The 14,092-nt window shown below is 39.1% G+C and overlaps 1 protein-coding gene across 2 annotated transcripts in view; it reads left to right on the forward strand.

Moving 5' to 3' along the window:
- FLT1 (fms related receptor tyrosine kinase 1) overlaps positions 1-14,092 on the forward strand; it is a 109,109-nt gene that overhangs the window by 26,364 nt on the left and 68,653 nt on the right. For both annotated transcript variants that reach the window (XM_042014178.1, XM_042014177.1), the window contains exons 5-10: positions 4,509-4,671; positions 4,759-4,895; positions 6,434-6,608; positions 8,515-8,632; positions 10,536-10,705; positions 11,116-11,275. In XM_042014178.1, the coding sequence (XP_041870112.1) occupies positions 4,509-4,671; positions 4,759-4,895; positions 6,434-6,608; positions 8,515-8,632; positions 10,536-10,705; positions 11,116-11,275 (923 nt within the window). The remainder of the gene's footprint in view (positions 1-4,508; positions 4,672-4,758; positions 4,896-6,433; positions 6,609-8,514; positions 8,633-10,535; positions 10,706-11,115; positions 11,276-14,092) is intronic.

A 14,092-nucleotide genomic window follows, 5' to 3' on the forward strand; every position in this document is an offset into this window, starting at 1 on the left:
ATGAGTGTAAGTACACACCCACACAAACACACACATGGTTCTCCTGCAAGAAGATGCACAAGACTGTGTGGCAATAGAATCAAAAGCAAGTGAGACTTAGCATTCCATAGAAGGGGTGTTGTAAAGTGGGAATTTATTTGGGCACTGTAGTGTTGCATCTGAAATCTTAGCATATTAGATTTCTACCTGAGAAAACTCCTGTCAAGTTTCTCTAATTAAGCAACATTAAAAAAAATTCTCCTTATTTGGAGAAGATTGAGACATAGCTACTCTCTTTTACTCATATCAACTTGCCTTTAGCCTGGGATTGTGGTGTAAGGCACAGCTTTACACCATCAGGACCAGATGTAATACTCTCAAAAGGAGAAAGAGGAGGTGGAGCCAAGTCTTGAAAGAAAGGATTGGTTGCTTACATGTTTTGCATTCCAGGAAAAATAAATGTGTTCCCTAATTAATCCTAGAATTTCCTGAAGCATGTAAGTTACAATGCATTACATCATGTCTTACTTTATTTATCTTCTATGACACCCTTATATGAAGATTCCAGCAAGGTTTTACTCACACAGCCATTAAGAGATGTGTTAAATGCATTCTACAGCTGCAGGCATACTACTTCTGGAGAAACAGCAAGAGCTATTTTGTGTTTTCCAGCAGTGATAAAGGAAGAAGTTGGTGTCCCCATAATGCAGTCTCTGGCTCTGGAAAGGAAATCCCAGCTCAAGTGTCATTAGGTTCTGCCTTCTATATTGCCAGGAAGTAAAAATATGAAATATTTTAAATAATCTCTCTCTTCTGGAAGGATTCCCTACAGTTGCATGAGCACTGCCTCCAGCATTTGTTCCTTTGCAGTGCCGCTTCTTAGTTTTAGTGGACCAATGTGGGAAAGGTTTATTATTCATCTTCAACACCACAAATTATTATTTTACTCGAACTGCATCTTTAGTCAAACTTTTTAAGATGCTGTGTTGTTTTCATTTTCAAGCTGAACATCTGTGCAAATTGTGTTTTATAGCATGGAAATCAAATACAACAGAGGAGGGGGGTCTTCAAAAATCAAGAAGCTAATAAAACATGGACTGGGAAATGGGAATGAAGCTTTTAATTCCTCATTCAAGTTCAGCCTTCAGGTCCTGCTGTAACCTTTACAGGCAGCAGCTGATGGGCTTTTCTCTTCCTTATCATATGAAGAATTGTGAAATCAATTTATAGCTTTGATCTAATGATTAATAGTTAGATATTCAGAGTCTCTGAAACCATCATTCCTATCAACATGATTCTAGCAGCCTCATTCAGGATCCCTAAAATAAGACAGTTTTTTGCAAGTAAGGTGTACACTTCTCTTCTCTTGCCTCTTCATTTGCTCTTATCTTGCCAAATGGAGAAAGTATCACCTTTTAGTACAATAATTTAATCCATCTGTTTGCTATCCTTTTGGATTCTCTATCATAAAAACAATGACATTCATGGGAATAGAAGTAAATAAGCTCCAGTATAAGGAATAAAACCTGGAAAAAAACCCAAGGAATGCCGCAAATCACATATCTGGACAATCTGAATTCTTAATAATGCCACCTCATCCTTCCCAAGTTGGTGAAAAGGGAAACATGAAAGAAAAGACAAGAATTCAAGACTCTAATATATATTTTTTAACAACCTTTTAGTTGTCTCTTTCCAATACAATCTGCCTTTGGAGATGTGGAGAACTACATCTTGACTTTAACTCTTGACCATATGTACATATGCAGTATGTGGCAGTACTGTGTTAGTGCCACCAGGTACCAAAAACTTTCAGCACAGATTGAGCAAAGAAGGCGGCACAGCCTATACCAAAAAAAGTTTCATTTGAAGCAAAGTACAAAGAAGGTAAAAGGCCGAGAATGCACTGGGAGCCACAGTGATATTGTCCGCACAGATTAGCATGTGGACAATAAATTCCATGTTTACTGCAGCCGTCGCAACAAGCTGATTCTTTGAATCGCATTGATTCCCATCTGCAGGCTATTATTGTAGCTGAATTTATCCTCTGCTGCTTCAGTGGAAGTCTCACTGTTCCAGCATGATGTTTCTTCATAGGTTTTCTACTTCTCTCTGTGATGACCAAATGGCCAGGACTTTGAGTTACACTGGTTGTGCTCTACATAGGGGTGGGACCAGATGACCTCTGGAGGTCCCGTCCAACCTAAATTATTGTGTGATTCTGGGATCCTCTGTCCTGTACCATCTGTGCAGTGATCAGCATGGTGATGAGATCGTGTTTCTAGTTGGTGGCCTGAAAGCTGGTTCAGGGCAGAGCAAAACAACTGTGGTTCTCTGAGAGTGGGAAACAGGTCATCTGAACTAGTGGAGTTGGCAGAGAACAGCATGGAGAAGAGCTGGGTAAGAAACTGAAGCAAGCAGGAAGAGAGGGTAGAGCTGTGAAGGGCTGTAGGGTGAGCGCCCAGCCACCACCTATGTTCTCATCTAAGACAAAGTCCTGGTATTTCCACCCTCTAAAAAGGACTTGGTGCAGTATCTTGGGGTTTTCCCCCTTGAGATTTGGTCAGAGACCGGCTATGTCACAGGGGTCTTTTGCTAGTCAGAGACCTCAGTTTTCCAAAGTTTTCCATAGAATAACTTATTGTTGCATTATGCTTTCATGGGTGACTGAGTGTAACTTCTTAGTCTCAGAGCTGCAAAAATATTTAAAAAAAAAAAATGTAGCTCTAGTGGTTTTGAGAGGTGTCAGATGAGTAAACTGTACAGGTAAAGATCTGCCTCCAGAGCAAGTAAGCCTGCTAGATATCCAGACAACTCACAAAATTACATGTTGCAAAACAGGACTCTTCTGGGTGTTTTGGTTACTTTTCTATTCCTGGAGTAAGGCTAATACAAAGTCAGTAATCCATCAATTAAGTAATGAATGTGCAGTGAATGCGTTCACTGGGAAATACAAGTCTAGGAAGGCTCTGACCCTCTGGCTTCACTTTCTTCATGAAAGCCTATACAGAAATAAGCTCAGAAATTGTTTGATTTCCACCAAAGCAGCAAGAGGATAAATCCAATTGAAACTCTTGAAAACATAACTATGAACTAGTTAAACTGAAGTTGAAAATTTGTTTTGTTTAGAACAGGAATGGCAGCAGAGCTTGTAGGGACCAAGATGCTGTTGAATGGTAGCCAGCAGGCTGTAATGTAATGGGCTTTACTTGTGTGTGTGCTACACACACTTCCCAGTGATTTGCATGCTTATTATAGCATCTTATCAGCTGTTGTAAAGATAAGGAATTCTACCACGTCATTTTGTGCTCTGTATTTATTGTTCTCTGTATTCATTTGACTCACCATGCACTCAGTTATTTTGGAGGAAATGGGATGAGATGAGTGAATATGAACTCAAGGGTGGCTTTCTGCATAGGCAGGCAGCATCAAGGGTGGCATATTTTAGAGGGAAACTGTACCATGCTGGAAGGAGAGACATTCATGCTTCCCCCAGCCTCTGACAACCACCCATGATGGCTTTGCTTGTAGGAAGGAAAGGGCTGTCCAAAGCATAAGTCCCCTGCTCAAATAAAGGGGAAGAAAGAGATGAAGGGACACAGTGAGACTGTTGCACAGTGGGAAGTGATGGGCTGCAAGGTGCTCAGTTGATCCAGGGATCTTTCCTTGGGACCATAATTCATTTGAACTCTGCTCTGTGCCATCTTTAAAAATATATTCTTTTTACCATAAAACCAGGTCTTACCAAAGTAGAGTCACAACCAGACTTTGTACTCATGGCTGATCTCTGTGCTCTCCAAATGGTGGCATTTATTCCATCAATAAGGTGTAACAAATAGCATGATCCAAAACAAGAGGTTTTGTCTGAGCTTCAATGGCTGTGTCAAGCTTTACTTTTTCAGGGTTTTCTTGATACCTTATTAAAATGGGGCTTAAAGTGCCAAGGATCATAATGTAGAAGATAACATGTACTGCTGACAAAGTAAACACTTGATCCCACACGGCAATAATTTTTTTGCTTGTTTTTTAAGTCTTTGAGGTAACATAAATATGACATGAATGGAATTGAATCCTGGCAGGAATTTGTTAAAGCCACAAAATGACAGCAAATTAAGTCAATTTGTCATCTCCATTGAAAAATATGTGTTTGTTTCTCCATGGCAAAACCAGGCTACTTAATTGCAAAGGTTCAGAGAGATGAGCACTTTAGCTGCCAACCAGGAGCCAACAGAATAGCGGCCCAAGTGCTGAAGCTAACGATAGTGTCAATCTATTTTGTCATAAATTACATCCTGTTATAAATAATGAAATCTTGGAAACAAATGCAACATCCGCATTCTTCACCCACATTTTTCCTCTATTTTGTGATGAAAATGCAACTTGAAAAACCCACATCATTAAATGTCATCCTTTTCATGTTGATTGGCATTTTTTGGATGCTTTTTTCCCCCATCCCTGTTTACTAGGCTACTTTGATTAAAGAGTAGACATGAGGATGAGCTGTTTTTATGATGCATGTTTGGCACTTCCAGATCCCACGAGAAACCCTAATTCCTGATGGCAAGACAATAATCTGGGACAGCATGCAAGGCTTCAGAATACCTAAGGCAACTTACAAATTCATTGGGCTCCTGAGCTGTGAGACAACTGTCGGTGGGCACACGTACAGCACGAAGTACCTAACGCATAGAGAAAGTAGGTGGCATTCTCCACTCCCTGTCTCTCAGAAAGCAGCCTGCCCTGATGGCATTACTAATTCTTCTCTCTCTTTGTCACCTGCAGCCAACACAATTTTTGATGTTCAGTTAAGCACCCCGCGTCTTGTCAAGCTGCTGAAGGGAGACAGCCTGGCAATTAACTGCACTGTCACTGCAGCCTGGAACACCAGAGTGCAGATGACATGGACTTACCCTGGAGAGGTGAGTGCTGCGGTTGGAAAGGAGAAACCAGAGGTTTCCCACAGATCACACTGCATCCAGCATCCTGGGAGGAATTCTGCTTCGGAATGCTTGCCGTTTTTTTGCATTCCATCATTTTGACCCTTGCTGACATGTCTCTTAATGTTTCTTTTTTTTCTTTCTGATGCTTAATTTCCTAAGTAAACATGTTTACACAATGTGCTGTGGTTATATTGCATAATCACGAGCGAACGCTAGAATTGTTTCATCTCTGGGAGCTTCTTTTCGACCTGGTGAAACGAGAGAAATTTATCACCCCATCCCAGGCAGGGGCTCTCTCTTGTGACAGAAAAGTTTTCAGTAAGGCTGTCTTCTCAACACATTCATTTCAAAGACTGGCAGACAGTCAGGCACCCGATTTGAGCATGTTTAGAAAAGATATTTTGATTTAGCTAGCCAAAATCTCATTTGTTAAGTGTCACACGAACAATCCTCTTGTTTTGACAACTACAGGAATGATCTTGAATGTGCTTCTCCACCCCCCACATTGGGACCATCCTCATAAATATTTGTCACTTACAGAATAACTGCCAGGGAGTCCGTGTAAAACTGATAAGAAATTTGACATTAGCTTAAGGTTTACAACTCCAATTCCTTTCATGTCAGTTTGATTTATGCTGGTGATTCAAGTCAAGATCATTTATTTTGTCACTCATTGTATCTAATCACAGGCTGAAATTATGATTGCATTATATAGGGAAGATTAATGCAATTGTTTATTGCTTACTGTGGCCATTTTCCCTGGCATTTTTTCACCTCAGAAATAAACAACTTAGCAACAAGAAATGCTCCAAATATATTATATTGCGCATTGCTGCCCTACCAAGCCCTATCTGGGCACCACACTTGTGAAATTGTGCTTTGTTTTTATTTAGATGGTAACTGAAGGGTGCTCAGTGTTTGCAAGACATCAACAATGTCCTGGGTTAAATAAACTTTGAGGCCAAATGCTGAGGGGGAGTTGCAGGAAATAACTCCTCAGAGTCGCATTATCTTCAGTTCCACCCTGCTATTCCCTTGCCAAATCTAGTCCCTTTTCCGTCTGTAGCATTTCCAGAATTCTCCCCTCCTTGCATTAATGTCCTTTTCTTCTATGTGTCTGCTTCCTATGGCACTGAATCCAGGCACCAAACTATGTGCTCCTCTTCATATCATGGCTTCAGAGATTTTTTGGAGCAGTGCTGGACAATGGCCATGGGGAGCCAGACGTGTTGATATGACAGGCTGTGCAAAAGGGAGGATCTTCCTCTGGAAAGTACTAGTTTGGATGCTATGACAACTTGGGTGAAGACAGGGATGAATTGCCCTATAATGTTGCTTACATTTTTTATTGTTAACCCTCTGGAAATGTTAAGCATCTTTTGTGTGTCTGTGCTGTAAAAAGGCATCTGGGATTTTTTTATTAAGTTATGGTGGTGGTATAGCAAAATAAAAATCTTAATAATCATGAAAATTGGTTTGATTAAGCTCTTTCTTGTTAATTTCTTTTGCTTCTATAGACAAGGAGAAGAGGTTCTGTAACACAGCGTATTGACCAGAAGAATGCAGAGGCCAACATCTTTTACAGCATCCTCGTTGTCGACAGAGTGCAGGATGTTGATAAAGGCCAGTACACCTGCCACGTGAAGAGCGGGCCTTCGATCAAGGCTGTCAACACAACAGTCATTGTTTATGGTAAGAAGTGGTGCAGATTTGTAGAATACTCAATGCTCTTGTACCAAGGTCTGTCACGTGATAGTTTTACATTGGGACACAATTTGTAGTACATTCATCATGGACAGAAGAAGGGAAACGAGGGAGGGAGGCCCTCCAGGAGGGAAAACATGCACCATTTCTTCCATGGGTGTTTTGTACTGTTGGCAATAGACATGCTAATGTTCAATTTGATCACTTTTGTTTGTTAAATACTGTGATGGCACTGTCCTTAGTTCTAGCACATACAATCAGGGAAAGTATAGTTTGGGAGGAAAAAGAAGGTACAAGCTGAATTTAAATAGAAGAGTCCCGATTCCTCTTCTGTAGTACTTATGCATTGCTTTCTATGAAAAAATGAAGAAGAAATTAATACCCTAGCTCTGCATGGAGCTAGTAGCTGGTAGACCATTCAAAAAATGCAAATCTTTAATATGGTTTTACAGCAGGACCCTTAATCAAGTTCCCTGTGGTTTGCCTGGGCCTTCTGTGAAATCTGGAAATTTCTGGTATTATTTCAAATGTATATGTATAAGGACTTTTTTGCACTGGGACTCTTTGGGAAGCGACCTTCTTTGGGACATCCTGTTACAATTAGAACTATCTGGGATCTTTGGACCACCATTGGTATTAAAGACCAAGTGGCTGGTGGGTGTCCTCTACAACAGATGACTCATGGTTAGAGTATTGATTTGTTACATATTTTCAGTGGTATATCTTTTCTCTCTTACCTGGAAGTGTGGACTAGGCACCTGGTGTTGGTATTCTTAGAGAGCTATTCCAGACCATTTTCTCTATTTAATTTCTGGAATAAGCCACTGGGAGCATAGGATGAACCATGGTACCCACTTACTGTATCTTAAACAGATAAACTGAACCTGTCAGAAACTGAATTTTAGATTAAAGTCAGAGAAGTTGGGACTGTTGAAGTCAGCCTGTATTCACATAAGCAGCCCCATCTACAGGATGCCCGTATTAGAAAGAGCCTGTGTGAATAAAGGTTTGCAGAATCAGGGCTGTATCTCTATAACTTGACTTGTGTAATTAAACTATTTATTTGTCTTGTGCATATTATTTTCAATGTATGTGGTAAGTGTGATTAAATGTTGAGCTTGTTTCATGGATATCCACCATCCTTATGCAGTCCATCATGTGAGTAAATATTGCACCATAGATACTATCAAAAGGATACTTGAACATTTTTTATACTTTGAATGTTTTATTTTGCACAAGTTGGCAGGGGAAAAGAGATATTTTCCAATGTATTGTATGAATTTTGTGTTTTATTGCCTCTGGTAAAAGCCATCAACTTGCCACAGAGTTGCAGATATGGGGCAGAGCAATTGGAAAAGAGCAAATTCCAGCAGGTTGAGATTATTCCAGTGAAGTGACAAAGATTTGTTTGTTTGATGGAACAGCTTCTTTACCAATGATAAAGAAAGTTTCTGCCTTTTCCTTTGCTATTTCTCTGAAGGTCCCTTAAATCCTCTCTGGCAGAATATTTTCTTTTGGAACATTCATTGATTCTTGGCCTGTAGGAGAAGAAAGGTCATCTGATTATCCTCAATTTGGCCTCCCACATACCACAGACCACTTTATCTCTTGTGCCTTTTTTCCTGGCTGGAGCACAGTGTGAATTTGGCTAGAGTGTATCTTCTCTAAGTAGATTCATGCCCTGGGAACTGCATCTCAGTTTCTTGTATATTTGTGGTATTCTTTTCTATTTTATAGATCTCTAGGAGGTTAGGCTCTATTCTTGCTGTTGACATGTGAGAGCATCAAAATTATTAAAGATAATTTTTATTTGGAGTCACATTTTCTTTAGTGGAGCTACTCTTTTTGCAGGATGAAAATAAGTAATACAAAGCATTTTTTTATTTTGTTTAAGATAAAATGTTCATTAATTTGAAACGTCGAAGGAAAACTGCGCTGGAGGCTGTAGCTGGAAGAAAATCCTATCGTTTGTCAATGAAAGTGAAGGCATTTCCCTCTCCAGAGGTTATATGGTAGGACAACAGTTACTTCCACATAGGCATCCTGGACCTCTTTTTATAATAGAGTTGGGGAGGTTTTTTTAAAGTTTTTCAGTTGCTTGGGGTTCTAACAATTTATGAGAACATTATCTCCATTTTGCAAGTGCATGAAAGGAGATACAGAAAGTTTAAAGCTGAGATCCTCAAATAGGTTGGGTATGTCTCCTCTTGAAATCAGTGGACGCTCCACAGCTAAATATCTTGACTGAAGTGTTACATTCAGCTTCCCTCAGACCTAGATATGAAACCTGAACTTGCTTTTCAGACAGTAAGAGAGAGAAAAGAAGGCTTTCATTAAAATAAACGATTGACTTGAGTCATACAGACATGCGCTGTTAGGCAAAACAATGGAAGTTGGTATTATTATGTGGTGACCTGCAGGTTGTAGATCTAATTCAGCAGAGCATTCACTGGATCATTCATTTTGTCTCATGTATCCTGTGCTAAGAAATTTTTTGAACAGTTTTTTTTTATTAATCCAAACCACTTCTATATGTAACAACGTTATCTATTCATGATCTCAAGGGGTTTTTTTTGTTTAAATCATTTTAAACACCAGTAGCTTTGGCTCAATTCATTGCATTTTAACAAAGGATTTATGACAAGACTGATTAAGAAAACAAGCCATACATATGTGAACAGTGGGAGTTCATGTTACAGCCAGGAATTACTTTTGCTCCAAAAGTGTTGTCTTGTTACACAAAACCTTTACATTTATGGCTCCATGTGGAAAACTAAGGGGTGAGTGTGACACTGATGCCAGCCATTTATACGTCATTTTCTGTTTCTCCAGTGTTTGAGCTTATTGATTACACATATAGGTCTGAAACTTCTGAACTAAAAAAATCTCCAAACGTTTAAAAAATTTAAAAAAATTTTTAATTTAAAATTGAGTTTGGTCAAACATTGGAACACGTAGTCCAGAGTGGTGGTGGAGTCTCCATTCTTGGAGATACACAAAACCATGTTGAAAATGGTCTTGGGCAACCTTCTGACCTTGCTTTGTATAGGGCATTAGACTACATCACCTCCGAAGGCTTTTTTGGCTGCAACTCTTCTGTGGTTCTGTAAAATACAGATACAGTGAAATGCCTAAACCCATAAGTCCTTTGACCAAATTTTAGTGCTCCTCTAATAACAGTAAGAGTTTTCTGTGAATACTTACTAAAAGCTGTGAATCATTTCCATCAAGTCCATCATCTTAATGAATCTCAGTTGCACCCTCCTACTAATATCATGTTAACCTTGCAACTGTTAAAATACGCTTTAGACTGTACTTTAGACTTTGAATAAAAATGTTTTACTTCAGGAATCTGTGTGTGAGCAACAGTTAGTACTTTCTATGTTGATTTTCTGTTATCTTTAAAAACATTCACTTGATAGCAGGATATCTGATTCTCGAGTGCTTATCTAATCTACTTACTCTTCCTCTTCCTAAAATCACAGCTGTGCTTAGGCTACTGTAATACTTTGTCCCAGGATGTATTCTGAGGTCATAGAGAAATGGCCAGTGCAAGATGATGCAATCTTTATTTCTGTGACTGACTCTTAGCCAAAATGGTTGTCTTTTAGACTAAATGGCAGCACAACCATGGACAACTGGGATCTTTAGAGACAGAGTTGCAATTTTCAGCAACTCTCAAATACCATAGAGCCCTGTCAGATTCTTATCAATTTTAATATACAGAATAGTATTTTCTAAAGTGGTTTACAAATATCAGCAATCTTATTTGAAAGGAAAGGACAAGCCTCTGGTAAACAGAATCTCAGACTGTGAACCCAATCCTTTCCCAAAGATTGAGGAATATGATGTAACATGGGTGGTTTAAGCAGAAATATTTTTCAGAATTTTGATTTCTGGAATTCCATGAAACAGGTTAAAAGATGGGCTACCTGCTGCTGAAAAATGTGCCCGGTACGTCATTAAAGACTATTCGTTAGTCATCAAGGATGTTGCTGAGGAGGATGCTGGAAACTACACCATAATATTGAGCATTCCACAGTGGAACTTGTCAAAGAATCTTACAGTCACTCTTACGGTAAATGGTAAGTTTGCAACACGTTCCCATGCTTCTCCTGAACATGTAAATGCTCAATTTTTTTTGAGGTGGATTGTCACCATTCTTGAACGCATCAGGTCACTGTGGGCTTTCTTACTGACTTCATGGACCCAAACCCAAGCCTCACATGCAGGGTGAAAGACCCGTCTTTGAACCAGAAGATAGACACTGGTTTTCATTAGAAGTGTTTCTGTCCTCCACAGCCACATACTTGTTTCTGATGACTTAAATGTGTCACTAACCACTTGTCTGTCTTGACTTAGGACTGCTGTTTTTCTTTGTTCTCCTGGGGATTTTTCTTGCTACTCACACTGCAGGAATGTAGTATTTTTATAAACATGCAATATATTGGAAATAAGCTGGTTTTAATTGCTTTCCAATTTTTACTCTTTCCAGTGAAACCGCAGATATATGAAAAGGCTGTGTCATCATTCCCTGATCCCAATCTGCGTTTACTAGGCAGCAAACAAGTGCTGACATGCACTGTGTATGGTATTCCTCCACCTAAAGTTACATGGATGTGGTACCCCTGTAAACAAAACCATTCTAAAACAAGGTAGGACAACTTCTTTACTTTTATTTAGCATGTCTTCCGTTATTATTACACTTAAATATTTTTTTACAAGCATAAAGTTGGCTGTAAACATTGTTTAGTTAATAGAAATTATCTACTTTTTATCAATGTATTTTTTAATGGGCATATAGTCACAATGCAATTTTTTCTCCTTATTTGAAGATGGAGGGCTTCTTACCCTTAATGGTGGTTATTTGGTATTGCTGTTTGGGTTTATTTATGGTTCACTACTATTCATGCATGCAATATTGGTCCAGAAGCGCTAATTGCTTTTTCATTTTCACGGGAGAAGACAATGTCTTGCAAAGTTCACATGCTTTCACGTGGAGGAGTTTTCCTCCATGCTTTTCTCCATGAACAGTGATTCTTATGTGCGGCTTTTTTTGAAATTAACAGAAAACATCTCAGAAACTTTTTCCATTATGAAGGTCACATCTGTCCTGTGATATGTTTAGTCATATATTCAGTTCAGCAAGCTAAATGGGCCCAGCATTCTACAGATGATATTTAAACAGGGTAAAGAATAAATGGCACTATGTAAGCTTACTTGATGCTGAGGTGGTGCTCAGCTAATCCTCTTTTTACATTTTAGTTTTCTTTTGAACTCTGTCTCTTATGATTAGGAGTTTGTGTTGACTCACTTATCCAAAGCTCTTCCTGCATCATGAAATCTGACACAAACTTAATGATTAACACCCAACCTCCACAGTGGCATTATCCTTCAGTTGCTATTGGAGGGTTCAAACAGGCAAGGTATTTGAATCACAGCCCAATGAAGATATTTAAAAACCTAACAAGTTTAAGAGACAACATTTTCTCAGTCTCAGTTGAAGAATAATCACATTCTATAGGATGTCAGTTTTTTAGCACTTTCATAGAATTGGGATTTAGTGCCAATCCAGACAAATATTTAAGTACATGCTTAATTGCAAGGGTACAAGACATGTTATTCAACCAAATAGGACATCTGAATACTAAGGGTCTCAATACTAAACATCTCAAACTAAGGATACTTATAAGTGTTTTGATATCAGTGAGAGAGTGGTCAGCACTTCCTAGAAGCCCATGTTATTTTTCCCACTATATCTTTGGGATTATGGCTGTGCCCTTCTCACCAAGAGGTGGCACTAGCAATCTCTCCTCTTCCTTGAATAGGTATTACCTGAAATCTTCCATTTCAAGGACAGGTGAGGGCTTCATTTCCTCTGTCTGGTATGTCACCTTACAAGGACAAGTTGCAAAATTCATTTTTGCTAATAGATGTAAGAGAAGAGAAGAGAAATCACAACATCTTTTAACTAGAGAAACCTTGAGAAAGGCATGTATGAAATTTTTCAATCTTTTAGTTTCTTTCAAGGGTTTATACAAATGAATACTCTGGATTGAAATCCAGTGCAGTGCTGAAGAAAAGGCTGGGTCTTCCTTGGGAGTCAAGGTGGTGCTCATCTATTGTCAGATATCTCCTTTTGTTAGCAAGCCCAGGTCTGCACTCCAGCACAGGAGAGCATGTCATCAGAAAGAGGAATTAACATCTGCACGCAGGTGTTCAATAATGTGCTGAACTGTACACTCCATTAAATGCTAATTAGGAGTGTGTTTGAGCAGGTGATCAAAGCAGAAATGTAACAATTCTATTCAGCTATTGGCTCTGTTACAGCGTTGTTTCCAGAATGGCTTCCAAATTGCCTTTGTAATTGTTCTGTGATGATTCCCTTTAACCCTCTCCCCTTCCTTCTCCTTTAAGTACTCACTGAAGAAGTAGTTTGGAGAACACCATTTTTAATGCGTTGCCTAAAAGGAGTGGGATGACTCCCTCTGAATAATATGACTATTAACTATTGCAGAAAGGCAGACATGCCTGAGTAATTACATTTTGTCTCCTGCTCCAGGAAGGTAGCAGGGCAAGGTGTACCTCAGCAGTTGGCACACCTTGCTCAGCCTAATGTCTCTGCAGGTTCAGGTGTTCTCCCTGCAGAACTAGAAAACCCTTTAATCCCACCTATTTCATTATACTTTTCTCTTTGTGGGAGGGGAGTTTTGCCTGAACAAGACATTTAAGGTGTGTGTACCTTGTGCAGCAGATAAAAAGCTTATCTTGTTCTGCCATTACAGCATTTTTTTGTATTTATCTACCCCATGTTAGATTTCCAATATTAAAATATTGCTCTACTTGTGCTCAAGTAGTGCTCGTTTCTGCACACAGATGTACCTTGTACTTTAAGTCAATAAACCCCATAGGTTATCCCTCACTGTAAGGTAGTAGGGATTCTCAGGAAATTTCTCAGGAATCCCGTGTCACAGGACAGAGTGTGCACACTGAGTAAAAAGATGCCTTTGCTGCAAAGACCTTGCAGTGCACTGTTGGCTCCAAGACCTGTTTGCTCCAATATTTATGTATGTGCTTAACTTCACACCCTTGAGTACTGTCACTGCAAGCTGGCAACTGACACACAGTGCCTAAGTTAGATGCTTTTATTTTTGAAGGACTGTTGCCTATGGCCTCCTTTAATAGCAACCATTAGGTTGTGTGGATACTTCTTTCAATTTATTTTCCAGGCAGTATTTCAGTTACAAAAATCTAAACATACCTCAATGAATTCCATTGCTTTTAAATGCAGATATAGTTTCAAGCTTTGTGATTGATACAATCAATTTGCATAACTTCCCTCTGCTTCATTCAGGCCAGTAACAGGAGACTGGCCAAATAAAATAATTTCCATAGTTTTCTCTAAGCAAATTTTTTTTTTTTTTTTTAAAAGTGGAAAAATTGCTCAATTAATGTGGATTTTTGAAATGTGG

This window comes from Corvus kubaryi, unplaced genomic scaffold (assembly GCF_017639235.1).
Source record: "Corvus kubaryi isolate FWS band 111438036 unplaced genomic scaffold, C.kubaryi_AGA036_p1.0 split1-65, whole genome shotgun sequence".
NCBI lineage: Eukaryota > Metazoa > Chordata > Aves > Passeriformes > Corvidae > Corvus > Corvus kubaryi.